Source organism: Hypoxylon trugodes, assembly GCF_022578975.1.
Source record: "Hypoxylon trugodes strain CBS 135444 unplaced genomic scaffold F4822scaffold_9, whole genome shotgun sequence".
Classification (NCBI taxonomy): domain Eukaryota; kingdom Fungi; phylum Ascomycota; class Sordariomycetes; order Xylariales; family Hypoxylaceae; genus Hypoxylon; species Hypoxylon trugodes.
The window spans coordinates 1,854,682-1,878,718 of NW_026250024.1; the positions used below are offsets into that span (position 1 = coordinate 1,854,682).

A 24,037-nucleotide genomic window follows, 5' to 3' on the forward strand; every position below is an offset into this window, starting at 1 on the left:
ACAGCTAACGTAGCACGGAGGAACTTGACACCCTTAACGATGAATCACGTTTACATCAGTTTAAGAGGTTGCATCATCGTAGCTGTTTTGGTGGTTGACCTTCATGGGCACAGATATGTAAAATAGTTCATAGCTATTATTTGCCTCGTTTGCGGCCAACGAATTGCATTGTGTTTCGTTATTAATTCCGTTCTTTTTTATTTAATTTTCCTCTTGCGAGAATGCAGCATAGTCTATCAAATTTCACAATTGTTCGATGCTTGATACCAAGTGATCGAGCTGATCGGAATTGTCCCCTAAAACATCAACTAGAAGCCTTGCCGCGCCGTTCAATCTTCGTATCTTGATCGTATCTTCAAGCTCCCTGGATTTCTTCGCTGCGACGTCAAGTACCTTTCGTGGTATGCGGGCCAGTCTGGCCACGTTTAGACCGTAGGATCTGTGAGCAACGCCCTCTCCTACCTCGTATAAGAAAGTAATGTCGTCCTCATCGTCATCCGCATCGCCATTATTGTCCGACCCGACCTGTGGGTTCGCGGATTCAATCTCGCCCCCGCTACGCTTAGCTGCGGTAAAGCGCATGTGGACGTTCTTACAACCGCCCGCGAGACCATCGGCAACGCGGGCGAGGTTTTGGTAGTGTGTGATGAAGAGGGTGAGGCAGCGGGTCTCTTGTACGACGTGCGCGAGTACAGCGTGTGCGATGGCGGCGCCGTCGTGGGTACTTGTGCCACGACCTAGTTCGTCGAGGACGACGAGGGAGCGTGGGGTTGCGGCGCGCAGGATGCGGGCTGTTTCGGATACCTCGACCATGAATGTAGATTCACCTGCGAAGAGATTATCGCGCGCGCCCATGCGTGTGTGGATTGCGTCGGCAAGGGTTAGGCTGAAGGATGTAGCTGGTACGAAAGAACCGATTTGCGCGAGCAGGACTAGGAGGGCTACGGCGCGGACGAAGGATGATTTACCGCCCATGTTGGGACCGGTTATTAGGTGAGCTAGAGGGGTGGGGGAGGAGAGGGTTGTGCTGAAGGGGATGTAGGATGTAGTAAGTGTCTGTTCGGCGATGGGGTGACGACCGCCGTCAATTGATATAGTAGGCGGGGAGTCCGTCGGGAGGAAGGTGGGTTTGGAGTAGCCCGGGAGGGAAGCAACTTTGGAAAGGGAAAGGAGACAATCTATGGTGGCAAGGGAGGAAACGGCGTCCCGCAGGGGTTGGTAGTCGGCAGCAAGATCGCTCAGCATGGAAGTAAAGGCCGTATCACAGGCGGCTGATAGTGCTTCCTTATGTTGGTCGCGCTCAGACATCAGACGCACGACTTCCGGGGTATGGAAGCGGGAAAGCTTCTTGGTGCCGCTGATTTTCATCCAGGAAGCTGGAACGCGCTTGAGGTCGGCGTTGGGTACTTCGATAAGGTACTCAATTCCGGCAACCGTAACGTAGGATATAGGGGACTTTTTGCCTAGGGTGGAAGCGGCGACTTTGCTGTGGGCTTCTAGTTCTTGCTCTACAGATGCGATGCCAAGTTTTTGCTCCGTTATGTCATCCGTCTCCTCGTTTTCACGGAAAAAGGCATATTTGTCGTCTTTGCGTGCAGCTTCGGCATTAATGCGATCGAGGTATGATAAGACAGTGGGTAGAATGAGAGGGATGGAAGTAATCGCCGAGCCAATCAACTTTGAGCTAAATCCTGAATCCTCTGGTGATTTTACTCTTGCGAATTCCACTGCTATTCTTTGTAATGTTTGGAGGACAGCTAGGAGTTCGGGGCGTGTGCACTTCCCATAGTATATGCGGATTAAACTGCGTTCAAGGTCGGTCTTGGTGTTCTTTAGGAGGTGCTCTAGCTGATCGACTTTGGCGGTCGAGGCGTTCTCGAGCAACTCTTCGACAGCAGCGACCCGTTCCTCGAGGCGCTCTTTATCTAAAAGGGGGCGACCGATCCACTTGCGAAGGAGCCTCTGACCAAAGCGAGTCAGGGTCTTGTCAAGAGCCCAGAAGAGACTACCCTTTTCAGAATGATCGGTCTGGTTGCGATACACTTCCAAGCTTTCCAACGTGGTACCGTTAATCAGCATGTGCTGGCGTGCACTGAAGGACTGGAAGTATTTGGTAAGGTCAAATATATGTTCAAGACCATATTCTTTCAGGTGATTGATCATGGAAGACAAACAGATGGTGACAGGTTCAGGTAGCTTTAATACCTTATCTAAAAGGGCGCTAGCTTGTTCGTTGTTGCCCTCGGATGCCTCCTTTAGCTTGGAGGAGTAGAACTGGGCAACATGGGAGTAAGATTCGGCAGCGACGGTCTTAGATTTGGGAATTCTTTCGACCCTAGTTCGATCTCCAAACACATTGGTTGTGCTACCGGACAGATGTTGAAGGAGCTTGTCCGTAGCTTTGGAGAGATCGCCGACAATCAGGAATTCACACGGTGAGATGTGTAACAACCTGGTCTCGATCTCGCTTCGCATAAAGCCGTCCTCGAAGTTATCATATATAATATCACCAGTGGCAGGTTGAACTGCAATGATACCAACATCGACCTTTTCGTCAGTTCCCCAACCTTTGGCCTTGGTTTCCGTAATGCAGAGTAGATATCCACCTGCCGATGCTCCCGAGCTGTCCCCTCGATCGAACTCTCCAATCTCATCCAAGTACGTGCCCTTGGTGTAGACATTGGTGAGTTTTCTCGTAAAAGGGGCATTGCGATTGTCTCCCACTTTCTTCAATGCGGCAGTCTCGACTTGGCGAACAACTCCGACCTTGTGGCCCGCTGCTACCAAGCGTTTGGCGTGGACTGGCAATCGATGTACAGGAATACTTGCTGAGGCGAACCTGTCCAGGTGCGCCTCGGAGGGATGTTCATCGTATCTCATCTTGCCAGGTATACATACTATACTAAGTTCCTTGGCTGCGATGCGGGCGTCTTCACCAAAGAACTTGAATTTGTATCCCACTTCAACAATTAATATGGTATCCATATGCTTCCTCTTGATATCTAGGAATTGGATTTCCATGGGTGTAAGCTTTCCAGTCTTAGCGCCCTTCTTCTTGCCTTTTGTAGGTGGCGGTGGCGGTTCTTCCTCTTCGCCGTCTTCGGCATCCTCGTCTGCGGCTTGTGTATCGTCGTCTTGTCCGTTTCGATGTCTACCGTATGGCATACTGTCGGGTCGACCGAGCTTCTGTACAAACTTTCGGTGAAGCTCTTCTTTGCGTCGTTTCTCGGCTGCATTATCGTCCTCCTCTTCAGCTGCCTCTTCCCGCGAGGCTGAGCTGTTATAGACATAATGCTCCGTGCGAGCCCCTGACCTTCTAATAGCAAGCGTCGGGGATTTTAGATCAGGTCTGCCTACGTCTTCATCTTCGTTCTCGATGTCTTTTCCTTTCGATCTCTTCTTTAGAGGTGTATCGTTTCCGTTGTCGGTGTCTTCTTGGAGTGGTCGCTTGCGAGAGCTGTCAGGAGCTTCGCCGGGGCTCGCGGCATCTTGGCTTTGGGGACTCCGGAGGGATGCACTTAGACCATTAACGGTCTTCGGAGTAAAGAAACTAGTGAGAGATTGCTGTTTCTTGCCTTTAGCTTGGCTAGCCATCTTGATGATGGGGATTCCTCGTATGACGAGTTACAGTAGCTCCTTAGGGAGTTTAGATGAAAGGTTGCAATTGTGAAGTTTAACGCGTCTAAAATTGGCGGACGCGTTAAGTGTTCTAGCACAGACGTAATTTCGCCTTCAGGGGACCCTGCGCCAATACATCGTTAATTTACAGGGTGGTTACTCCCCATATTAAGCTCCCGACCGCGCCAATTCCGCCCGCTCTCCGCTGTAGTATTTCTTTAGCGTCCATCCTTTCTTCCGATTCCAATTGATTTAAACCCTCTTTAATTCACCTTCCAAATCATCATTCAATCACCTTTCCGAGTAGTTGGCATCACAAAATCAAAATCGCATGTCTAGGAAATCCATCGTCTATTGGTCTACTCTATTCTATAATAATTAACAGTAGGAAATTATGTGCGAGCCTGTTATATATGGCCAATTCAATCTCAATTTTCAGTCATCCACCCGACACCCTGTCCCAGCTCAACTCCGCTATAGCTCAGCTCTGTTACCGTTGAAGGCAATCAGATTGGGGCTTCCGTTGAGGTTCTGCACCTTGTTAGGAGTCCCGAGTTGGTGTAAACGACTGGCAACGTTCGCGGGCCCTGAAATGAACTCGCGCGACATCAAATACGTCACAAGGCCAGCAACGTGGGGACTAGCCATACTAGTACCGCTCATCGTCTCGTATGCTGAATCGCTGTCCTTCCAGGCGGAGTAAATGTTGTTTCCAGGGCCGAAGATATCGACACAAGCACCATAGTTTGACCAGCTGGGACGAGTATCCGATTCATCAATTGCCGCTACTGTGATTGCTTCGGGGGCTCGAGCTGGGCTGTAAGTGCATGCATCAACGCCGTAGTTACTAGCTGCGACGACAATTGTCATGCCAGCCGCTACCGCGTTCTTGACTGCGTCATCCAGAGCCTGGAACGTGGGACCACCTATCGACATGTTGATTACAGATCGAGTGATTCTTCCCTGTTCCTGGGCATCATTCACAGCTGCCAAAGTCAGTTTACATCGAAAAAGGCTTGGTTATTGTATAGTACTTACCCCACTCCATACCAGCGATGATTCCAGACCAGCTACCAGATGAGTTTTGATCCAAGACCTTGACAGCGATAAGTCTAGTGCTGTTATCGACACCAACCGTATTACCACCAACAGTCGCAGCCGTATGGGTACCGTGGCCGTTATCGTCAACATCCTATTGCTCGTATTAGAAAGCTAGTCACAGCATTTTTCACGGGGACAACTAACCTGGGCTCCGTTGATGAAGTTTTTACCGAACGTCGCACGACCTCCGAATTCCTACTCCAGATTAGACCTAAGTATCCAAAGCTGGGTGAAAAGGAGCTTACCTGATGCGTCACTCGAATTCCGGTATCCAATATGTAAGCATGGGTTGGAGCAGAGATTAGGTCGACATATGAAGCGACACCAGCATCTCGATGAGAAATTCGGCCGAGACCCCACGTATTAGGTGATGTATCTCTCTTAGGAACATCACGACGGATAGCGGCTTGCGCTGTTACCTTGCCATCTTTGGCAATGTAATCAACCTATTTCGTGTCAGAACATATGGGTGGAAATCGGAGTGTTATCTTACAGCCGGATTCTTTCGAATAGTGTCGAGTGTTGCATCGTCACATTCAACATGGTAGGCGTTGAACCCGGGGACCTGGTAAGTCCTCACTACTCCTTTCTTTCCGGCGTCATTGCGCTGGGAGTCGGTATGGACTTGTTGGTAATGCGCCTGGATCGTGCTGTGGTCGGCATGTTTCATAACTACGATGTAGTTATTGTCAATGCCATCCGCGACATCTCTGTTCACGATGGGCGCTTTAGCTAAGGCCAACGAAGCCAGAGCTATGAGGTGTAAGTAAAAGGCTCTCATTCTGATTGAATTTTGAGGGCTTGAAGGTAAGATAAGAGAAAATTGTGCCTATTATATATTATACTAAGTATATAACAATAGAGCTGTTGATTCCGATCTGATTGACATTAATCCTTCAGGATCTATCGTGGTTCTTATAGACGCCACAGTCGGACAAGTTCATGAAGGCCTCACCGTCATGCTCCTTGACATTGTACAACTACAGAAACCTCTAGGTTAATAACTTCTTGCCTCCCTGGTGACCATAGTGTTTGCTGTAATCTTGACATCAGATGAAGTCTTCGTCCAATAGCTCAGTATGAAGCGAACAATCCAGGTGAGCTATACCTAGCTTAGCAGGCTCACCGAGACTTCTCCAAGCACCATCCTGCTTCCTAAAGGTGAGTACACATAAAGATGCCTTAGGCTAGTCATTACTTCCTTGAATTCTGAATGCAAGACTCTTCTTCTCTCCGAGATGTCTTGCGGAGCTAGTCGGGATTAATATGCTTGTGTTTGCGTGACGGTCACCCACGAGCTAGCCCTAGTCACACAGGGGAAAGAATCAGACTCGACACCTTAAGTCAATGTCAATATTACGTGCGGCTTAATTCTCAATCATCAGTCGCCGATTGTTATCTATAATACTTCTTATTTGGTTCGATTAAGCCAAATATTATAGATGGTAGGTCTTATGTGGCTTCGTCATGTAATATGGATTGTTTCTAACCAAAAATATTGACGAAATGCAGCCATATGATTATTATTTCTTGATCACCTTATGGTTGATGTCATTTTTGTACTATACCTAGGTAAAGCTTATTGGTTAATTTGATATACGGCACTGCATCGGCATCGCCGGGGCTGGTTACTAAGGTATCGGTTGTGTATCTGTATAGAAGTTATAGTGACCTTATAACATCCGCATGGCCATATAGACGGATTTTTTTAACGCTTAAGTGTTCCACGTACTCAACAGACTAGGAACTCAGGTATGACTGAAGTGATACAAAAGTTATTCACCAGATATTATCGATGAGGAGATAAGCCTATAGAATACAGCTTCAATCCATATACTTCACCGCCTGAGCCTTTCTACCACGTGCATTTAGATAACCTAGGCAAAGATCACAGCGTACTTGATCGCCGATCACTATACCACCTTCCTAAGACGTTGGGAGCTAACTTTCTAGTGGAAGTGTTCGAGAAGTACGAGGTTTCACGCCCCGTACCGGAAGTTTGCTATATTAGTATCCGAGAAACACAGAGGCTGAAGATCTTAGAGTTGTGTAACAAGTATAGCGATAGTAGACGACGGTGGGTGCTAGCGGCATGGCATTTTGATCTGAGGATGGCAATTCGTGAATCGTCGATGCGGACTAGGCCCGCGAAGCTGATGTCTCTTTAACGAAGTGCAATTGGCTTAAAAGGAGAATCGTTCCAGGATCGCTTATGAGTCGTTACATCCTCGGCGCTCAGCTGGACGATGGTCGCTATACATTACATCAGAGAAGGAATTAAGTTGGAAGGCCATGCCTGTAGCGGAGGTCTACTGTGATGGATCTTGTCATGTGAGCATACTGTATGTTACAGTGAATAAGGCGAACGCTGTACACAAGACTATATGGCCTTTTCTTGCTAGGATAACAGCGTAACAGACTGGAAAAATCAGGCGATATGACCGAGTAGGATAGCCGAGAACGCTCGCGACTATCCACTTGATGACAATCTGAAAAAGGAACGTTGCTTGGGATTGATGGGGTGCAGAAATCTTGCATTAACTCGTCGAATTTTGGCTACACTGCTTAGCTTCGAGGTAGTACTATCTCGAACCATCACTCCACTTTGATGCTGGAGGAAATAAAGGGGAACGCGAATGTTTCTTCTAGAAGGCCCCCGAAGGAGCCCCATACCTGAGTTTTCACCGTGGTGTTATATCTACCTGAGGTGGTGGGTATTGCTGCCAGCCCCGCACTTCAGCCATCGACAATTCGATACTAATAGACGAATGCGCTAGCTTAAGGGGATAGAGTTAGGTTCATAATTAAGGTGACAGGCTACACTCGATCAGACTAGATCGTCAGCAGGCAGTCGAATAGTTTGAGGAAGGAGTGTAGTGCAAGTAAAGTTTAGTACTCTGTGGGGAGTAAGTAAGCTGGTAAGGCGATGGAGCTGTCGGAGCTTAGTTCCGGATGGATATAGCGGTTTCCTTTTAGGCTTTTAGGGAGTGGCAACTGCAGCCAAAAAGCTGTAAACTAGCACCTAGCCTGTTAGCTTGTGTGCCTACTTCTTGAAGTTTCCAGTTTTCTATGCCTGTTTGGGAATTCCCCTTTCCCTCTTGAAATTTAGGTCTAAGATGAGTGGCAAGAAGTAGAAACAGATGGCAAAGAGATGGAAGAGCATACAAGTTATATGACGTATGTCAGTGCGCCACTCATGACGTTAGCTGCCTAGGTAGAAGTCAACATATTTATGTGAGCTTACCCAGGTATCTCCTGCCACCTTGAATTTACGTCTTCGATTCTCTACAGCATAGAAACCAAGAAAAAGAAATCACCATGTCGTCGAACAACTACAGTTACAGTTCATCCTCTGTTTCCTTCTCGTCGTCTACAACCCGCAACGGGGAGACCACTGGGTCACGCTATGCCGAACACACCGCAAGTGACCCGTCAGGTACCACAAGGCACGTCGCATCTCAACGCTCTGGCGAACCTTTACGTCGCGAATACCACGAGTATGACAACTCGGGCCGCCTAATCTCTTCTGAAGGTCGAGCTTTGGGTAGTGGTAATGGTGTTGACTCAAACCGTCGCATTGAAGACGTCTCCGACGAGAAAAGCGAGAATGATAAATTGTACGAAGAGCGCATCGAAGATGAGTATGCGAAGAGAGAGGGTGGTGCGTGAGAAGCTAGGATAATCAGAGATGCAGAGATGGAATGGATTCATTGGTTACAGAAACTAAAATGAATTGAGTTTACTGTACAACGAAATGCTAAATATTTCTTGATTACGGAAACATTTTAAATTAAATTATGAAGGTATTTAATGTATTCTTAGTATTGATGTGCCTATTTGAACAACCAAAGTAGGAGCATCGCTGCGGAGGATACAGCTAATGGGGTTTCAATGGATGTCAGGCACAGGACTCTGGTCCCTAGGTGCAGAATACCCTGTAAGACCACTATAAGTATAGCGTCGCAAATAGACTTCCGCTATATTGGCGCCTAACCATATAGAGCACGTCACCTGTAAAATGCCCCACTATAGCTTCTAACATGTTACTGGAGCTTGCCGAAGATCCATCCAAAAACATCATCTTTTTTCAAACTCATATCTCCCTAAATTGCCTGCTACCTAAACTACCTAGGCACCTAATGTTCGAATCTTCCTTCGCCTTTGGTTTCGCCATCTCATGTAGAAGCTATGTATTCCGACGATGATGAGGATGGCGCTTGCAACGGCGAGACCGCTGCGGCTCCGGGTAGCAAAGATATTTTCGTGCAGTTGGTCATCTCCCTCGCCTTGGGTATCACAGCCTTTATCGGCTTTTGTGTACGTCACTCCTGCTACGGCGCCTGCACCTAAATCGATATATTAGGTAAACTAATTACTTTTCCGCTCCATACAGATCCTAAGACCTCGATGGAAGACCCTTTACGCCGCTCGAAGACGCCAAAGTAATCCCCAAATTGCTCTACCCGCCCTTCCAGATAGTTTCTTCGGATGGATACCAGCGCTGTACAGAGTGACGGAAGAGCAGGTGCTGGCATCTGCAGGGCTAGATGCCTTCGTGGTATGTTTTAACGTGATGAGTACGGGTTTAACCATAGATGCTAATGAGTTTTATCGCAGTTTTTATCTTTCTTCAAGATGTCCCTCCGATTATTTACCACGATATTCTTCTTCGCTGTCGTCGTACTTTGGCCTATCCATTCGACATTCGATGCCGGCACGATTAATCCTCCCGATAAGTCGCCCGGAAACGACTCTTTCCAAATAAATACCATAGAAAATTCGTACCATCAATATTCCGCGAGTGTTAATCTAATCTTGGCGGAACCCGAGTCTGACGATAAGAGTAAATATTATCTATGGGCGTACCTGGCCTTCACATGGTTCTTTTCCTTCTTGACCATATACTTCATGAATTCTGAGACCATAAAGGTGATCAAAGTAAGACAAGATTATTTGGGTACTCAGTCGACTATAACCGACCGGACCTTCCGACTAACGGGAATACCTCGAGATATCAGGTCAGAGGATAAAATCAAAGATTTCGTGGAGAATTTGGAAATTGGACATGTTCGGAGCGTTACGTTATGTCGGAACTGGGCCGAGATCGATGCTCTGATGGCCAAACGTCAAGTACTTCTTCGAAAACTCGAAGAAGCCTGGAGCGTTTACCTTTCTCGGTTGCCACTGTTGCCTTCAGCGCCTAGTAACGGACGACGCGGGGCAACGGATGATACCGCGGAGGGTGGTGAAGATAACGATGAAGAATTTCAGGAGGATGGGCGCCTTCTGGCCGAGGACAATCTGCGAAACGCCGCTGCCGAAAGGCAAAGGCCAAAGATTCGCCTCCGATTTGGACTTCTGAAGATACGGAGTCGCAAAATCGATGCTCTTGATTACTATGAAGAGAAATTGCGCCGTCTCGACGATGAGATCCGAAATGCGAGAAGGAAAGAATACCCTTCAACAGATACAGCATTCGTGACGATGGATTCCATTGCAGCTTGCCAGATGGCTATCCAAGCCGCTGTAGATCCTCGACCTGGTCATTTGCTAACAAAGCCTGCGCCGGCTCCTTCGGATGTGCTTTGGAAGAACACGTACGCTCCACGTTACAAACGCCGATTGCAGTCTTGGGTCGTCACTATCTTTTTCACATTCCTATCAATCATTTGGTTCTTCCCAGTAGCTGCGCTAGCATCGTTGCTTTCTATTTGCACCATCCAACAGATATGGCCATCATTGGCTGAATCACTCCAACGGCATGACATCTCCAAAGCCTTCGTACGGACTGGCCTGCCCACCTTGGTGGTCTCGTTGCTCAATGTGCTAGTACCATATCTCTACGACTACCTCTCGAATATGCAGGGAATGGTATCGCAAGGCGATGTTGAACTCTCGACAATAAAGAAGAATTTCTTCTTCATATTCTTCAACATTTTCGTTGTTTATGCAGTCTCGGGTAGTGCGGCTCTCGCCGACTTCTGGCAGATAATCAGAGATTCTTTGAGTGATACGCGAACTATTGCGTTGAAAGTAGCACTTTCAATCCAGAAATTGAACAACTTTTACCTCAATTTCATCATGCTTCAGGGTCTCGGTCTATTTCCGTTTAAGCTCTTGCAATTTGGAAGCATATCGCTCTACGCTATATATCGTATGGGAGCGAAAACGCCTCGAGATTTCGCTGAACTTGTACAGCCCAGTTTATTCAATTATGGGTTTTATCTGCCAACGGCCCTGTTGGTGTTCATTCTATGTCTAGTTTATAGCATTCTCCCAGGTGCACATATCGTTTTACTCCTTGGTCTTTGCTACTTTGCGCTAGGATACTTTGTCTACAAGTACCAATTGCTGTATTCAATGGATCAGCCCCAGCATGCTACTGGAGGAGCGTGGCCAATCATCTGTGGGCGTATTATTGTCGGACTTGTTGCTTTCCAAGCTATCATGATTGCCATTTTGGTGCTACAGGCTGCTTTCATTTCTGCGGCCTTCGTCGTACCATTAGTTGTTTTAACATTCTGGTACCATTTTTACTCCCGACGTCGCTTTACGCCGCTGGCAAGGTTTATCGCGCTTCGAAGTATCAAGCGAGCCTCCGACCCTGGCTCAGAAAGTCGACCGGATCGGGATCCGGAACAAGCGCAGCGGGAAACTCGACTAGCGAGACGCATGAGCACAATAGATGAAGACAAGGAGAAAGGAATGAGATTTATCAATCCAAGCCTTGTCGTCCCCCTAGAACAGCCTTGGATTTACCAAGATCCGCCTCCACCGCTGGAAGAGTCATCCGTGGACTCTAGTACGGGGAGCGTCAACGGTAATGGTGATAGCCGCATTACGACACCGTTGCGTAATGCTGGATTGGGTAGTGGTGGTAGTGTTGCTAGTTCCTTTAGTCTTGGAGATACCCATGTTTGGCGGGATAACGGCGATAATGTGTAATGACATGACAAGAGAATCAGGATGTTTTATATACTTGGAAGCATGTTACAAAGAGATTGAAAGGTCCCCCGTCCCGAGAAGATGACCTACTCCTCAGCGTTGTATTAGATATTTTATGTGTGTTAACGAGATCATGCCGCCTCGCCCTGTCTATCCTGGCCCAACGCCTAAACCGACAAAAGCGAATAGTCGAGTGAAATAGATACTTTGGGGAAATGTGTTAGCGCTGGTGCGCCCTCGTCGTTCATCTTCCTGCTCGTTGAGTTACGGCCACATGCCGTCGAACATGAATAACCAATCTTCCCAATACTGATTATAGCGCCCGACAAGCCAACTTCTCCCATCGCCACGCCCTCCTACTTTCCACGGTCGGGTATATAACCCCTCGTCTTGCAGATGTCTCTTTAACGCCACATTGATACTGAAACTACTTGGGCTTACGCCGACGAAGTAATCACAGTTCAGTAGTACAACAAAATCTACAAGCGCTTGTTGGTCCCAACTCAACGCCCTTAATTTTCCCAATTCGCTCTCGTGTCCTTCGAGGAGGTCGTATTTGGATCGTACATCTAATTGTAGTGTCGCCTTGGCCTCCCGAGCAAATTTACGGGTTTCGGTCTCATTTCCGGAGGCTAGATATGCTGCGCGCCCTTGATAACCTTGGCTCGCCGCCTCGCGGAGATAGCCCTTGGTCTGATTTTCATAAGAAGGCCACTGCGATAACGCATCTGCCTCCGTACGCAGATGCACTCCTAGAAACGATTGTCCTGCTGCATCTTCGGTGCCCCTGGTCGAAGTCGCAAGTGTTCGCATTGACACCGTGATGGCATCTGCTATATCCTGGATATCGTCCCGAATTTTAAGCAGCCCACCAAACGTAGCGGCAAACTCAGGCCCATCTCGGTAGATCGGCCAATCCCACAGTACACCCCACGACAGACGGATTAAACGAGGGTTATCGACATCATTAGCAGGCGCCCAGCCTCTCTCCACCGCACTACCCCTCACCCAATCCCGGAACGCAGCACCGAAGCGATCCGTATGGCGATTCGGATCCCGCTGATCGCACCCCGCGCGGCTTCCGCCGAATTCTTTCGGCGTGACGCGTTCTATAATCCGATCCACATCGCGGTTCTCCCGACGTGCTTTTTCCGTAGCTCCGGGTACATCCTCGGGATTCTCGTAGATGGTGAGGCGGGGACAGGAATCCGCTATCGCGTTCCGGAAGTGTGATTCATCGAACATGTATGAGAAGGGCTGGTACTCGCGGAATAAATTCGCCGGGTCGGATGGGGAACGGGAGCGGATGCGTGGGAGGACTAGGGCTGTGGCGCCGCCGTCTAGGGCGTACCGCAGACAGGTTAGGATGTAATTCCGGATGTTCCCCGGACCGCCGCTGTTGTTATCGCATATGAAGGTTAGACCGGGGATGTATGTAGTCTCCGCGCAGACGCGGCGTAGCGGCCAGGCTATGAATGGGGCGCGAGGGTTTGAGAGGTCGATGTCTTGTTCCCGGTTGGGATCGCCTTGTTGTTGGAGGAGGATGTCGGAGGGCGGCCGTTGCGGTGCGAAGGAGAGGGATGATGGGATACTCCGCCCGGGGCTTGGCAGGAGGGTTTGGTGGACTAGGAGGAGCGTCCCAATTGTGCATATGAGGAGTAAGGCGGCGACTTGTCGGCGGGTGCTTGGCTTTTTAAGGGGTTCGATGGCTGCCATTGGTACAATGCCCAGGTAAGCCGGTGCGACTTATGTTAGGTTGTGGGTAGTCATTCGTGTTACATGCCTCTAGCCCTGCGGCTTCAAGTAGCTTAACTAGACACGCCGTGACGATATTTTAACTACAAGAAACCATCTACAGTATTTGATAAGAGAAGAATTCGAATCTAGAATTTCGCGGTCGGGACACGAAATTGTAAGTAGTATCTAGATTGCAGGGTAATACCATTTTGGGGAGTCGCGGAACGTAGGTCCCGAGGTCTCTCAATTGTCACTTTAGACGGGATGGAAACATAACTACGGATCGCCTCGACGATCTTTATCGGCTCGTCTGGTGGTGTTTATGAATTAAATGGAGATACTGCGTTATTCCTAATTTTCGGGTGCTATTCGGGTGCTAATCTTTGAGGACTGCTCACCGGTATGGCGATTTCGTTACATCAACCTTTCTGCAAATCAGCTACAAACCATAATGTTTACGTCAAAGGCTCCTGGGACCACTGCCGCAACGATAAGCTAAATCTCAATTTTGTTCAAGATTCAAATTTTGCTCAGTTATTTCAGCCTTTCATCGACGGCATAGCTGCTTAGAGTGTTACACAATGGGCAAGATAGGGTAAAGTTGGGGTTAGGGGTAGGGTTACTTAGGGTTAATCATGTGTTACATCTCCCGCTGCAGGCCCGACAACAAAGCTCCTGATGATATCGTCATGTTCAAGAAATCTGAAAGTTATTATCGTGGAAGTTTCCTAGAGTATAGACCATACCTATGTCGATTTTAGGTAAACCGATGCCTGAGAAAGGATCCTGATGGTTGCGCTTTCGCATCCCTTTGTTTTGCATGCTTCAACCCTAACCCTAGCCCTAAATACCTACCTAGCTGATGACCAAGTAGCTCATACCTAGGTCAATATTTGCCTGCAATTTGTTCTCAAGAGGAACTTCACGCCTTTATTATAGCTTTATTATATTGTCTTCCTATGGTTTTGCTACAGAAACGGAGTCAAAAGTGGCACCGCCGTACCGAACCCCTACCCCCGTTGCCCCTCTAGTAAACGACTCATCCGTAACAACGATCTTCGCATTATCCAAATCATCCACAAAGACACTTATTTTACTCCCGACCGCTGTTATCCTGATTCTATACTGCACATCACTGAATATGTCTATGCCGGCTTCATAAATAGACGTCCAAGTTCCCGAGTCGGCTTTCCCGAGGAAAACCACGCCGGCTGGCGAGATCCCCGCATAATACCCCTTGAACTCATCGGCCCCAGTGGAGAGATCTGTAGCCCGGAAAACAAGCCCCGCATCCCCGCTGTCTCCTGTGATGTTAGAGATAGTCGCATCAAAGACTAGATCCGCGAAGTTGGTATCAAGGAACGCTCGAGCTCCAATTGACTCGGCAGCGTTGAGTTTATGGTCCACTACAAACCAGTCTCCGCCATACGTCTTCCAGTTGAACATTTCGCCGTTAGCGAAATTGTCCTTGACTAGCATCGTAACTGGTGCGATGGTCCCATCCTCGTTGAAGTACATACGATCATATGCTAAAACGCGATGGTTGTCGTCGGTTTCGCTTAACGGGCGGCGGTGATAGACGATGTACCATATATCTGTGCCTGGAATATTTATGACCCCGTGGTGTCCACTGCTTCTAGCCACCGAATCATCCTGCTCCAAGATCTTGGCCACTCTTTTGAACGGACCTAGTGGGGTGTCCGACATCGCGTAGGATACCGAATAATCGGGACCTGTCCAAACGCCCTCTGACCACATGAAGTAATAAATGCCGTTGCGCTTGATCATCTGGGAACCTTCGACGTAGTTTTCCGGGGTAATCTCTTTAAATTGTGTCCCATCATCGAATGTTCCGATCGATATCATATCCTCATTTAGCTTCGCCACATTAGCATGCGAATGACCGCCGTAGTAGATATAAGCCTGTCCATCCACGTCGTCTATAAAGACATCCTGGTCGATTGGCTGTGCGCCGTTGTGGTATTCCCCAATTAGAGGTTCTCCGATAGCATCGACGTACGGACCTTCCGGTTTATCTGCGACCGCGACTCCAATGCCACCAACTACTCCCTCGGGTGCATCTTCCATAATATCATTCGCTCCGAAATATAAGAAATATTTGCCATTTCTATAAATTGGTGCTGGCGCCCACATAGCATTAACAGCCCAAGAAACATTATCCGTAGTGAGGATGTTACGATGTTTCGTCCATTTAATCAGATCCGGACTAGAAAAAGCGTCGAGATATGTCTGTTGCTCGTATGAATAAGATGCAGTTGGGTAGACCCAGTAGATGCTATCGTAGATCTCCGTATCTGGGTCAGCATACCAACCCTCTATGAATGGGTTGCCGGCTTCCGACGTTGTGTAATCAGGTATAATCTGATCATGTTGATTGTTGATTAGTGATGTTTGCGTAGGCCTTGACATTGCGAAACCCATGATATGATTAAGTACGAAGATTTTAGTAAGAAATATTAACCAAAGTTGGATAGAAGATCGAGTGGTTGCCGTCGGCTCGAGCGGGGATATGTAGGCCATGACGAACATTCCAATACTTGGCCGGTTTTTCGATGTGGGGATTCCTGGAAGGGAAATTTAAGTGCTCTCACTAAAAGCACCCTTGGCACTTACTAAATCCTCTAGGTAGATAGAGAGAAAATAATATTGTTTCTTAACATATTATACTGAAATGATAACTGTAAATGACGAGGGTCTAACATTAGATTGAATAGTAAGAGAAGGACTTGCGTCGCCGTAGAGGGACTGATGTTTTTATACATTGTGTATAAATCTAAGCTTGATATCACCGTAGTAACATGCCAAGCTCATTGAAGTCTCTTGACTAGATCATCCATAGCTTAAACGTACCTTCATGATGCGAATCACGCGCGAAAGTAGCTTAAGTTAAACTCCAAGTGCCATAAACTCAAAGCTAGAACAAACGGAATGTGTTAATGTCAAGGTTAGGTGGGGTGGGATGTAAAATATGCTTATCTCGCCTTCCTGTTGGGGTTAAATGCCGCGGCGGGATGTCCCGTTAGCGCCTATTTTAGTTACATCTGCCGGTCCAAGCTACACATATAAGTCAGGCCCTATAAGTTAGGTAAAGTTAGCGGGTATGACGCCCCCCGTGGGGTTCTATTAGGGCGTTAAAGCGTCTAAATAAATCTTAAAAGGACTTTGTTTAGAGAGTTGCAGGCAGAGTCCCCAACGAGAATGATCCTAGAGACCGAAAGCAGGGAACATATTCGCTCCTGTATAAAACTACATGCTTCCCATATTAATTTCGTACAATTTCTCTCCCTCCTCCACCTGCTTAGGAAATTTCCCAACTCCCTAGTCGGTATTTAAAAATGTATTGGGTGCAAAATCCTAAGCAATCTTGCTAATCAGAACATTTCATGTTCGCTTCTTAGTCCTACCTAGCAAGATTATTTCGGTATATTGGATTTGTGCCGAAATCGCTTCCTTGTGACGTTCAAAAGCCTGCTTATCTCGGAGTACAAGTTCTCCTGAAGCGCTTGGAGCCTGCGCAAGGTATCTTCTGAGCATACTAGGACTGGCTTGAACGCGGGGCATTTTATCTGTCGTCAAAATAAGTGTTAGTTAATAGGCTTGGGGGGTATTGGTACAAGATAACCTACCCGGGTGCGCATCCGGCGTACATACCGCCCCCATCAGTACCCCACCCGACAAAGATTGGCGGGACGAAGATGCCATGATAGAAGTATGATAGAAATGTAATAGTTGCTGATTATTTACAGGATTGCGTTATCTAGGTTACTCCTTTCTCCAACCACTCTCTTGTTTGCTTTAGTTGCGTATCTATATATTTATACCTCGACTTCATGCTGAGTTATCTTGAATCGCGACGGCGGCTGATTCATTTCCTAGTTCTGCCAGATTGGCGATAGAGATGATCTGCGACTATGTGGTGTTAAAGCCCCACTCTGAACGCCGCTGACCGCTGCTATGGTTTGCGTAGACGGCGCAAAACGCCATGGTTTACCGATGCCTTTACACATAGTAATTGGCTGCCTATAGAGAGTTACATTTTATGCAAAGAGGGAAGTTTTGTGATTGTCTCCCAGAGTCTAGCCTTACTATCTTGTAAGCAAAAAGCATCCGTCGGATTTCATGTGTGGGTTCCCTCCTTCTATTCCAAAGATGCAAAAATTTCATAAGTCTCTTTCATACTCATTGCCTTTTTCAGCGTGTTTTTGTGCCTCACCGTACGCGCAGGTTATAAACCCAGAACTAGCGCTATGTTTCCGACCGCCCCAGTAGTACGATCCAACAGCTCCCCTCGTCCTCCGTCAATACACAAAGCTTTACAGGTCAGATGCAAAGGGACCACTACCCCGGAACCCTTAACACAGCCATGTAGCTCCATTGCGTCTCGATCGAGCCGAAACTCATCCTTATTCTCCGAGACTTCTCTCCAACCTACCGTTTCGACTTCAATTAATACACCGGGGGAACCCTTCTCTTCATACCACGTAAACGAAGAAATACCCCACGATTCCAATCAAACGGTTCATGGGATATCGGCAAAGGAGATACGAAAATTTCGACGACCTCGGGAAGTGGCGCGATGGGGGAACGACGGCGAAGTAACAACCATAGTTAGTGGAAATGCGGGGCAAAGAGAAACGCCAGTATGGGCGCGATCGAACCAGTATGATGTGGTTACACACAGAGATGAGAATTCTGAAGTAGGTGTGTATCACAAGCTTCCCTATAGCAGTAATGCTAACACATTGGCACGCTCACAAGAAACCTCGAAATAAAATACGAGTTCCGGGCTCATATCTAAGTATATATCTGCATGGATTGCTTTCAAGACACGTCCTACAGAGAGACTAAGATGTAAATGTATGTTACTAACATGAGAAATTCTCTATTGGGCTGGTGAGCAAATTACGCTAATAAATTACTAGGCAGCGTCACATTCTATAAAACCTCTGCAAATTCATAATCACAATTCAGAGAGGTCGCCGAATAAAGATGTACTACTTACGTGTGTCCAGAAGAATCTTGGGTATGTCGAAAAGGAGTCCATAACAGCTCTGAATGAAAAGAAGAAAAGAACGAATGACTGGTTACTCAGTTCTATACCTCGTGACTCGTGGAAATCAATTGGAGCTTCATGGATTGAGGAACGACTTATTCGGGGGCCTCTAGTGGGGGGCGAAATCTCTTCTAATGGATCCAAAGAGCAGTCTGAGCCCTCATTTAGCAGCAATCCGGCCGCCCTCGAACGCTTCGGAGCGAAATATTCCAATAGTAAGTCCACCCCAGAAGTCAAAAGCGATGTTGAGGTATTACGGAATCTCGACGCTGGGCAAAGAAAGGCCGACTCTCGAGATACACCATTTAAACAGAAACTTGGGTGTTGTGAATGCGGCACCAGCGCAGCAAGGTCAAAGACCCGGGTCGTCTTGGCGAACACAGAATGGCGGGGTGTCTTCTACCAAGGGCAGAAAGAGTGTGACGGGACCGGATGACCCCAGAGACAAACCCGAAGAAGACAGCAACGATGATAACGACGACGACGACGACGACGAAAACGGACCCCGCCGACCACGAGTGAAGAACAAGGACCCCAAAGACGTCGATTCGCGATTCTTGGCTTGTCCGTATTTTAAGCATAACCCTAGAAAATATATTGGCAGAGAATGGAGGGGGTGTTGTGGACCCGGTTGGACGACAGTTCATCGCATGAAGTAAGTCTCCCAAACCACTGTACTATCATTAGCTGGACTTATTTATCTCTAGAGAGCATATTTATCGGCGCCATCGCCAATCAAAATTCAGGTGCGAGCGTTGCGGCGAACCATTTGAAGAGAAAAGAACCCTAGCCGATCACGTTAGAGCGATCCGGCCTTGCGCGCTGCGAGAAGTGAGCCCTATTGACGGCCTTGATTCAGAGCAGGAGGCAAAGCTCAAATCTCGAAAACGAACAGCGACTCCTTTATCCGAAAACGAAAAGTGGAAGCAGACATACCTAATATTGTTTCCTCATGTACCCGATATTCAGGTTCCATCCCCTTGTGAGTGCGACGAGCATTGATATCTACACGACGAACTAATTCCTTTTAGTCTATGACTACGGAGATGTACCTTCTATAGGTATTCATGACTATGAGGAATATTTTCATTATGAAATGCAAGGCGATCTAAAAACTACGTTAGAACAGGAAGTAGAAGCCAATCTAAATATTGTGGAAGACGAGCCCAAACGAAGAGTGGTCCAATGGTTCACACAGACGCATCTCAGACTTCTAGATGACTTCCGAAAATCAAGAGAATTAGATACAACACCATCGGCAATGCCATCTGACCGCGGGCCTTCCAATACCGATGAAGTGTATCTCGAAGCACCCCGGGGAGCTTTCGGGTCCTCACATACCTCTCTTGATAACCTAACTACAACCATCGAGCAACCATTTACGTTTGGTATTAACGATGATGAGCTCCCTGCTGGACCGCCAATATCCCAATATGATTTTGATTTTGATTTCCGTTCGATGCCCTCTCAACTAATGGTCGAGCTGTCTTCAGATGGACAAATAGGCCGACCTTCCGACTCGGGATACGGATCAGGAAGTATTCAAGGAAGCAAAACCTTCTCTCCGGAGAGTAACCAATGAAAGAATAGCAGTATTCAATGTCTTTCTGTGGTTTCGAGGAACTAAGACGCTGTCAAGTATATAGAGGGCGCTAGATGCTTTCACAGAACTACAAAATGACGGCTTGGTATCTCAATGTCAGAATGTAGACTTCACACACCATATTATCACATAAGAAAGACAATAATCAAGTTGCAATTCACCGGAAGGAATGACAATTTGGAAGCGAATAGCTTTGTTATATTAATTATGTACGCGAACTACTCACTGGTGTGCATTAAGTGCGGTTAATCTAGGTTTCTACTCCTGGGTCCAACGCTTGGGCAAGATAGAGGTGAAATTTACCGTGGGACAAAAAGCTCCAGTGGCCGGATCGTAGTCGCGCTGAAGCATGGTATTCATCAAGCGAACGGTATGATCCAAGAAGCTAGGGTGCAATGGGTAGTGTCCGAGCTCCTTGCGCGTTATCCACCTAACTTGCGTAATTTCGGACGTCTGCAACTTGAACGCGTCGGGGATCTTAACATTATGGTTTGGTGTAGCGAAATAGGTAGTGTAAGTCCAACCTCCGTGATTGTCTTGTGCCGCCCCTGTAAGAGCTATATTACTTTGTCGAATGAGGTAGCCGGTCTCTTCTTGCATCTCTCGTATCGCGGCCTGGAAGGTTTGTTCTCCGTCGTTTACAAGGCCCCCGATTGTGCACCAAGTGTTCGGGTGATCGACGTTGGCAGATCGCTGTGAAAGTAACATTTCGACCTGGCCATCATCGCGGTATCGGTATAAGATAATACCAGCCGCTCCATTCTTTCCGTAGTGCTGGTGGCCTCGAGAGCATTGAACCATGTTGTTTAAAGACATTGTGAGAAATTAGGTAATAATAAAAGTGTATACAAGTAGTACGTAACGTTATAAGTAAAGTATGAAAGGTCTTGTTGAAATAAGTATGTAGGTGGTCAGTCGAAATTGGGATAGTGCTAAAAGTTAGCGGCTACGTCGTCGACTATATAGAGGAATAAACAGTCGTTTGTATGGAAACAACTTTCTCAGCGAAGTGTTTAGGCACAGAGCCTTTGTTTCTACGTTGAAAGCAATCAAGCTGAGGCACTAAAATTGTTCTGAGGTGTTCCAACGCAACCTCCATCGTTAATAGTATTAGAATGATGACCTTTCTGCGTCTGTTCGATAGCGATGTATCCTAAAGGCACCCACCCGTTACAAACACCATACTCAATTGACCAAAAGATGAAGAATTCAAATGAAAACAAGGGTATTTTGCATCGAACCCACAACAAATAAGTAGGGCCTTATTATTGATGGACCTTATCAAGTTGATTACCCTTAATCATAGCGTGGTCCTGCAATACTTGTTTAGTCTCGCAGTAACGTATCCAAAGGGACCTAATCTTAAGTAACTTACCAACATACCCTCCCAACCCAGCCATGAGAGGACCCAAGCAATAGTCGACGTACCTCCGCGCCAAATCTCCAACTTCGGCTTCGGCTTGAGTAAATCGGAAACAACCTGTTTCGCGAATTCTTCCGGCTCGACCCAACGGGCTTCCTTGAGAAAGTCGCGTTTCTCTATATTGTCCGCTACAGGATGATAAAAACTATCCTCGGGGATCTTGGTGGGCGCATTTTCGAATAACTTAGTGCGTACACTTCCCGTCATTAGTGTAATAAATTTGACGCCCAGTGGCGCAAGCTCCACTCGTAGGGTCCGGGACATGGCGTGTACAGCGGCCTTGGATGCGTTGTAAGCCACTTGGTATGGCGGGCAGAAAATCTCGTTAACACTTCCAACGGTCGCTACAGTGCCTTTTGCTTGGATCAATAGCGGTAGGAAAGCATGTGTAACTGCTAATACACCAATAAGGTTGGTGTTGATGACATGCCTAAAGTCATCGACCTTTGAGTCGGTGAAGGGCATTATGCGGTTGATGCCGGCATTATTGATGAGATAGTCTAGGGACCCGTTCGTGGCTTTTTGTATTGATGCGAAAGCAGAAGCAATTGATGAATCTGAATTGACGTCGAGAGAAAGTGTTTCGATTCCGAGTTTGGAAAGAGATTGCATCTTACTGACATCACGGGCCGTTGCGAAGACCTGACATCCTTGGGCTTGAAATTCAGCAGCTAAGGCAGCGCCGATACTACCCTCGCTACAGCCCGTAATAAGAACGGATTTAGCAGCCATTCTGAATAAGACGATCTACAATTAATATTAGCTTATTAGTCCAACTATATATTCGCGAATTATAGAATAGATCTCGTCCCAAAGATGTGGTTGATGGAGTTAAATCTATGAATCTGCATTATAATCTCTGGGATTGCGGGGTAACCCCTGTAATGAAGGAAAATAGGGGGCGGGGAACGAGGTCTAGATTTCGGAAGCTACCGTAACCCCCACGCTACCTAGGTACGTGCTGTGGTTAGAATCTCCCCTATAAATCAGGGCTACGTTCTCTCTATTAAGGAGTACAAGACCGCCTGGAGAAGAACAGTGCCTTTATCGAAACCGTCGCGATATATTATTAAATCAGCGCCTAACTACTCGAAAACAGCCTCACTAAAATTTTTGCTATTTTCTTTTCCATTTCTTTCATTAACAGAGAAATCCATCGCCCTTACTGAGTTCGCTTATCACATACCCCACGAGATCAAAGAAGTCTGCGCTCTCTTAGGTCATGCTCCCTAGCCATCGTTTCTCCACCATGTACCATTCGTGCCATTATGGTGTTGTAAGCTTAGCCGTGAAGTCGCGAATTGCAACTAATTTCTTTAGGATGACGCAAATTAGCATAAATAATTGTTTTCGGCGGTCGAAGAGTGAAGTTCACGATGATGCCCGTTTAGAATCGTCTCCCTTACCTCCCTTCTTACGTCCATCATCTTGTTTCTTTCCACTACGAGGCAAAACTGATGGTATCAAGCCCGACGACGCCATAACTCTCACCCCAGCACTCGAGAGTTCGAGCATATCCTTGATTAGATTATCATTATCCCGGTGGTAACACACAGCGTGATCGACAATGCCTCGAAGGTCAGCTAGTATAGCGTCGGCGTATCGCTTGACCCGTTGATCATCGTCCCCTAGGGGGTCTTTGGTAGCGATGCCGAAGGCGAGTAGCGGGCCTCGCCAGTCCAGTTGGGTTTTGCCATGGGGCTTTACCGTCTTGTAGTAGCTGGTTGTAGGAGTGGATCCATCAGAGCGGTGGTGGCTGCGGTGCCAGATCTCGAGGAGTCGATCTGGGTACTTAGACTCGTTGTGTCGGTAGTCGTAATCAATTCGGAGGAAGACGGCGTCATCTTTCTGGCTGTCGGTCACCACGAGGTCACGAACTGCATTGTATTCGGGGATGTTGGGTTCCGAGGAGATATGCTGTGGGCGGCAGGGAACCCACACAAGTTCCGGAGTTGGCTTATCATCCGGGAAGAGGATAGCTCTAACGTGAGCGGGGGATGGACGGTTGGGTTGTGTTACGATGGCTTCGCACAAAAGCTTGTGAGACTTCCAGTCGTTGCTCTGGCACTCCTTAGAACAATAGTGGCAGCTTTTGCAGGTCGTGCAAAGTTTACCGCCATCCTTCCAGCACACGGCACACTTGGTCGACGACATATTTTCTGTTAGATGATATTAAGATGTCGGATTTTATTAGTTTCTATGTGATAGATGCGGACTTGCGAATATTTGTGATGCTACCAGAAGAAGACTCAGAGTACCTAGGTAATCGGGAAGATGAAAGTCGACAAGTGAAAAGTTAAGGATAGGCGGGGCCAGGGGCGGAAGGCTGGTGTTTAAATATCCCTGAGGGGGGAGGCTAGGTCTAGTATAATGGAAGGAGGTGCTTTACATCGATGACTCCTGCTTCTACTAATAATGAAGCAGGAGCGATCTCAAGGTAGTAATAAAGTTATGGGCATATGTACATATGTAGGTGCTTAGGCATAAAAGGAATGACTAATCATTCATGTAAGTTGCCAAAGCTAGTGGGTTTGCT

At 47.3% G+C, this 24,037-nt stretch overlaps 11 protein-coding genes across 11 annotated transcripts; 3 read left to right on the forward strand and 8 right to left on the reverse strand.

Moving 5' to 3' along the window:
- Positions 1-131: 131 nt before the first annotated feature.
- Positions 132-3,662, reverse strand: F4822DRAFT_416766 (muts domain V-domain-containing protein). Its single transcript, XM_051459378.1, has one exon. It carries the CDS (start codon positions 3,592-3,594, stop codon positions 244-246), a length of 3,351 nt encoding a protein of 1,116 aa, XP_051310718.1. The 5' UTR covers positions 3,595-3,662; the 3' UTR covers positions 132-243.
- A 430-nt stretch (positions 3,663-4,092) lies between these two features.
- Positions 4,093-5,500, reverse strand: F4822DRAFT_433481 (subtilisin-like protein; the record flags this gene model as incomplete). Its single annotated transcript, XM_051461849.1, has 5 exons — positions 4,093-4,604; positions 4,657-4,810; positions 4,864-4,914; positions 4,965-5,165; positions 5,213-5,500. The coding sequence occupies 5 exons, from the start codon at positions 5,498-5,500 to the stop codon at positions 4,093-4,095; spliced, it is 1,206 nt and encodes a 401-aa protein (XP_051310719.1).
- A 2,239-nt stretch (positions 5,501-7,739) lies between these two features.
- Positions 7,740-8,717, forward strand: F4822DRAFT_416770 (uncharacterized protein). Its single transcript, XM_051459379.1, has one exon. The coding sequence runs from the start codon at positions 8,038-8,040 to the stop codon at positions 8,386-8,388; it is 351 nt and encodes a 116-aa protein (XP_051310720.1). The 5' UTR covers positions 7,740-8,037; the 3' UTR covers positions 8,389-8,717.
- Positions 8,718-8,727: 10 nt separating this feature from the next.
- On the forward strand, positions 8,728-11,796 carry F4822DRAFT_378401 (DUF221-domain-containing protein). Its single transcript, XM_051456367.1, has 3 exons — positions 8,728-9,036; positions 9,113-9,277; positions 9,337-11,796. Exons 1-3 carry the CDS (start codon positions 8,908-8,910, stop codon positions 11,662-11,664), a joined length of 2,622 nt encoding a protein of 873 aa, XP_051310721.1. The 5' UTR covers positions 8,728-8,907; the 3' UTR covers positions 11,665-11,796.
- On the reverse strand, positions 11,797-13,991 carry F4822DRAFT_378407 (uncharacterized protein). Its single transcript, XM_051456368.1, has one exon. It carries the CDS (start codon positions 13,378-13,380, stop codon positions 11,929-11,931), a length of 1,452 nt encoding a protein of 483 aa, XP_051310722.1. The 5' UTR covers positions 13,381-13,991; the 3' UTR covers positions 11,797-11,928.
- A 240-nt stretch (positions 13,992-14,231) lies between these two features.
- Positions 14,232-16,309, reverse strand: F4822DRAFT_416778 (carbohydrate-binding module family 66 protein). The gene has a single exon (XM_051459380.1). The coding sequence runs from the start codon at positions 15,949-15,951 to the stop codon at positions 14,359-14,361; it is 1,593 nt and encodes a 530-aa protein (XP_051310723.1). The 5' UTR covers positions 15,952-16,309; the 3' UTR covers positions 14,232-14,358.
- A 494-nt stretch (positions 16,310-16,803) lies between these two features.
- Positions 16,804-17,124, reverse strand: F4822DRAFT_433486 (uncharacterized protein; the record flags this gene model as incomplete). The annotated part of the gene is made up of 2 exons (XM_051461850.1): positions 16,804-16,988; positions 17,049-17,124. 2 exons carry the CDS (start codon positions 17,122-17,124, stop codon positions 16,804-16,806), a joined length of 261 nt encoding a protein of 86 aa, XP_051310724.1.
- An 875-nt stretch (positions 17,125-17,999) lies between these two features.
- F4822DRAFT_416789 (uncharacterized protein) lies at positions 18,000-20,267 on the forward strand. The gene is made up of 4 exons (XM_051459381.1): positions 18,000-18,279; positions 18,345-19,130; positions 19,183-19,457; positions 19,507-20,267. Exons 2-4 carry the CDS (start codon positions 18,610-18,612, stop codon positions 20,055-20,057), a joined length of 1,347 nt encoding a protein of 448 aa, XP_051310725.1. The 5' UTR covers positions 18,000-18,279; positions 18,345-18,609; the 3' UTR covers positions 20,058-20,267.
- Positions 20,198-21,403, reverse strand: F4822DRAFT_378431 (uncharacterized protein). Its single transcript, XM_051456369.1, has one exon. It carries the CDS (start codon positions 20,892-20,894, stop codon positions 20,337-20,339), a length of 558 nt encoding a protein of 185 aa, XP_051310726.1. The 5' UTR covers positions 20,895-21,403; the 3' UTR covers positions 20,198-20,336.
- Positions 21,344-22,233, reverse strand: F4822DRAFT_433489 (putative short-chain dehydrogenase/reductase; the record flags this gene model as incomplete). Its single annotated transcript, XM_051461851.1, has 2 exons — positions 21,344-21,391; positions 21,454-22,233. The coding sequence occupies 2 exons, from the start codon at positions 22,231-22,233 to the stop codon at positions 21,344-21,346; spliced, it is 828 nt and encodes a 275-aa protein (XP_051310727.1).
- Positions 22,234-22,803: 570 nt separating this feature from the next.
- On the reverse strand, positions 22,804-24,036 carry F4822DRAFT_378535 (uncharacterized protein). The gene has a single exon (XM_051456371.1). It carries the CDS (start codon positions 23,653-23,655, stop codon positions 22,873-22,875), a length of 783 nt encoding a protein of 260 aa, XP_051310728.1. The 5' UTR covers positions 23,656-24,036; the 3' UTR covers positions 22,804-22,872.
- Position 24,037: the final 1 nt, after the last annotated feature.

What these genes read in the sequence shown, in the direction of transcription:
- F4822DRAFT_416766 (XM_051459378.1), bottom strand. Translation starts at nt 3,594, where the DNA reads ATGGCTAGCCAAGCTAAAGGCAAGAAACAGCAATCTCTCACTAGTTTC.
- F4822DRAFT_416770 (XM_051459379.1), top strand. Translation starts at nt 8,038, where the DNA reads ATGTCGTCGAACAACTACAGTTACAGTTCATCCTCTGTTTCCTTCTCG.
- F4822DRAFT_378401 (XM_051456367.1), top strand. Translation starts at nt 8,908, where the DNA reads ATGTATTCCGACGATGATGAGGATGGCGCTTGCAACGGCGAGACCGCT. An exon ending in CAGCCTTTATCGGCTTTTGT is followed by an intron (nt 9,037 to 9,112) that starts GTACGTCACTCC and finishes CGCTCCATACAG; the next exon opens with ATCCTAAGACCTCGATGGAA. An exon ending in CAGGGCTAGATGCCTTCGTG is followed by an intron (nt 9,278 to 9,336) that starts GTATGTTTTAAC and finishes GTTTTATCGCAG; the next exon opens with TTTTTATCTTTCTTCAAGAT.
- F4822DRAFT_378407 (XM_051456368.1), bottom strand. Translation starts at nt 13,380, where the DNA reads ATGGCAGCCATCGAACCCCTTAAAAAGCCAAGCACCCGCCGACAAGTC.
- F4822DRAFT_416778 (XM_051459380.1), bottom strand. Translation starts at nt 15,951, where the DNA reads ATGTTCGTCATGGCCTACATATCCCCGCTCGAGCCGACGGCAACCACT.
- F4822DRAFT_416789 (XM_051459381.1), top strand. Translation starts at nt 18,610, where the DNA reads ATGGATCCAAAGAGCAGTCTGAGCCCTCATTTAGCAGCAATCCGGCCG. An exon ending in ACGACAGTTCATCGCATGAA is followed by an intron (nt 19,131 to 19,182) that starts GTAAGTCTCCCA and finishes ATTTATCTCTAG; the next exon opens with AGAGCATATTTATCGGCGCC. An exon ending in TATTCAGGTTCCATCCCCTT is followed by an intron (nt 19,458 to 19,506) that starts GTGAGTGCGACG and finishes AATTCCTTTTAG; the next exon opens with TCTATGACTACGGAGATGTA.
- F4822DRAFT_378431 (XM_051456369.1), bottom strand. Translation starts at nt 20,894, where the DNA reads ATGTCTTTAAACAACATGGTTCAATGCTCTCGAGGCCACCAGCACTAC.
- F4822DRAFT_378535 (XM_051456371.1), bottom strand. Translation starts at nt 23,655, where the DNA reads ATGTCGTCGACCAAGTGTGCCGTGTGCTGGAAGGATGGCGGTAAACTT.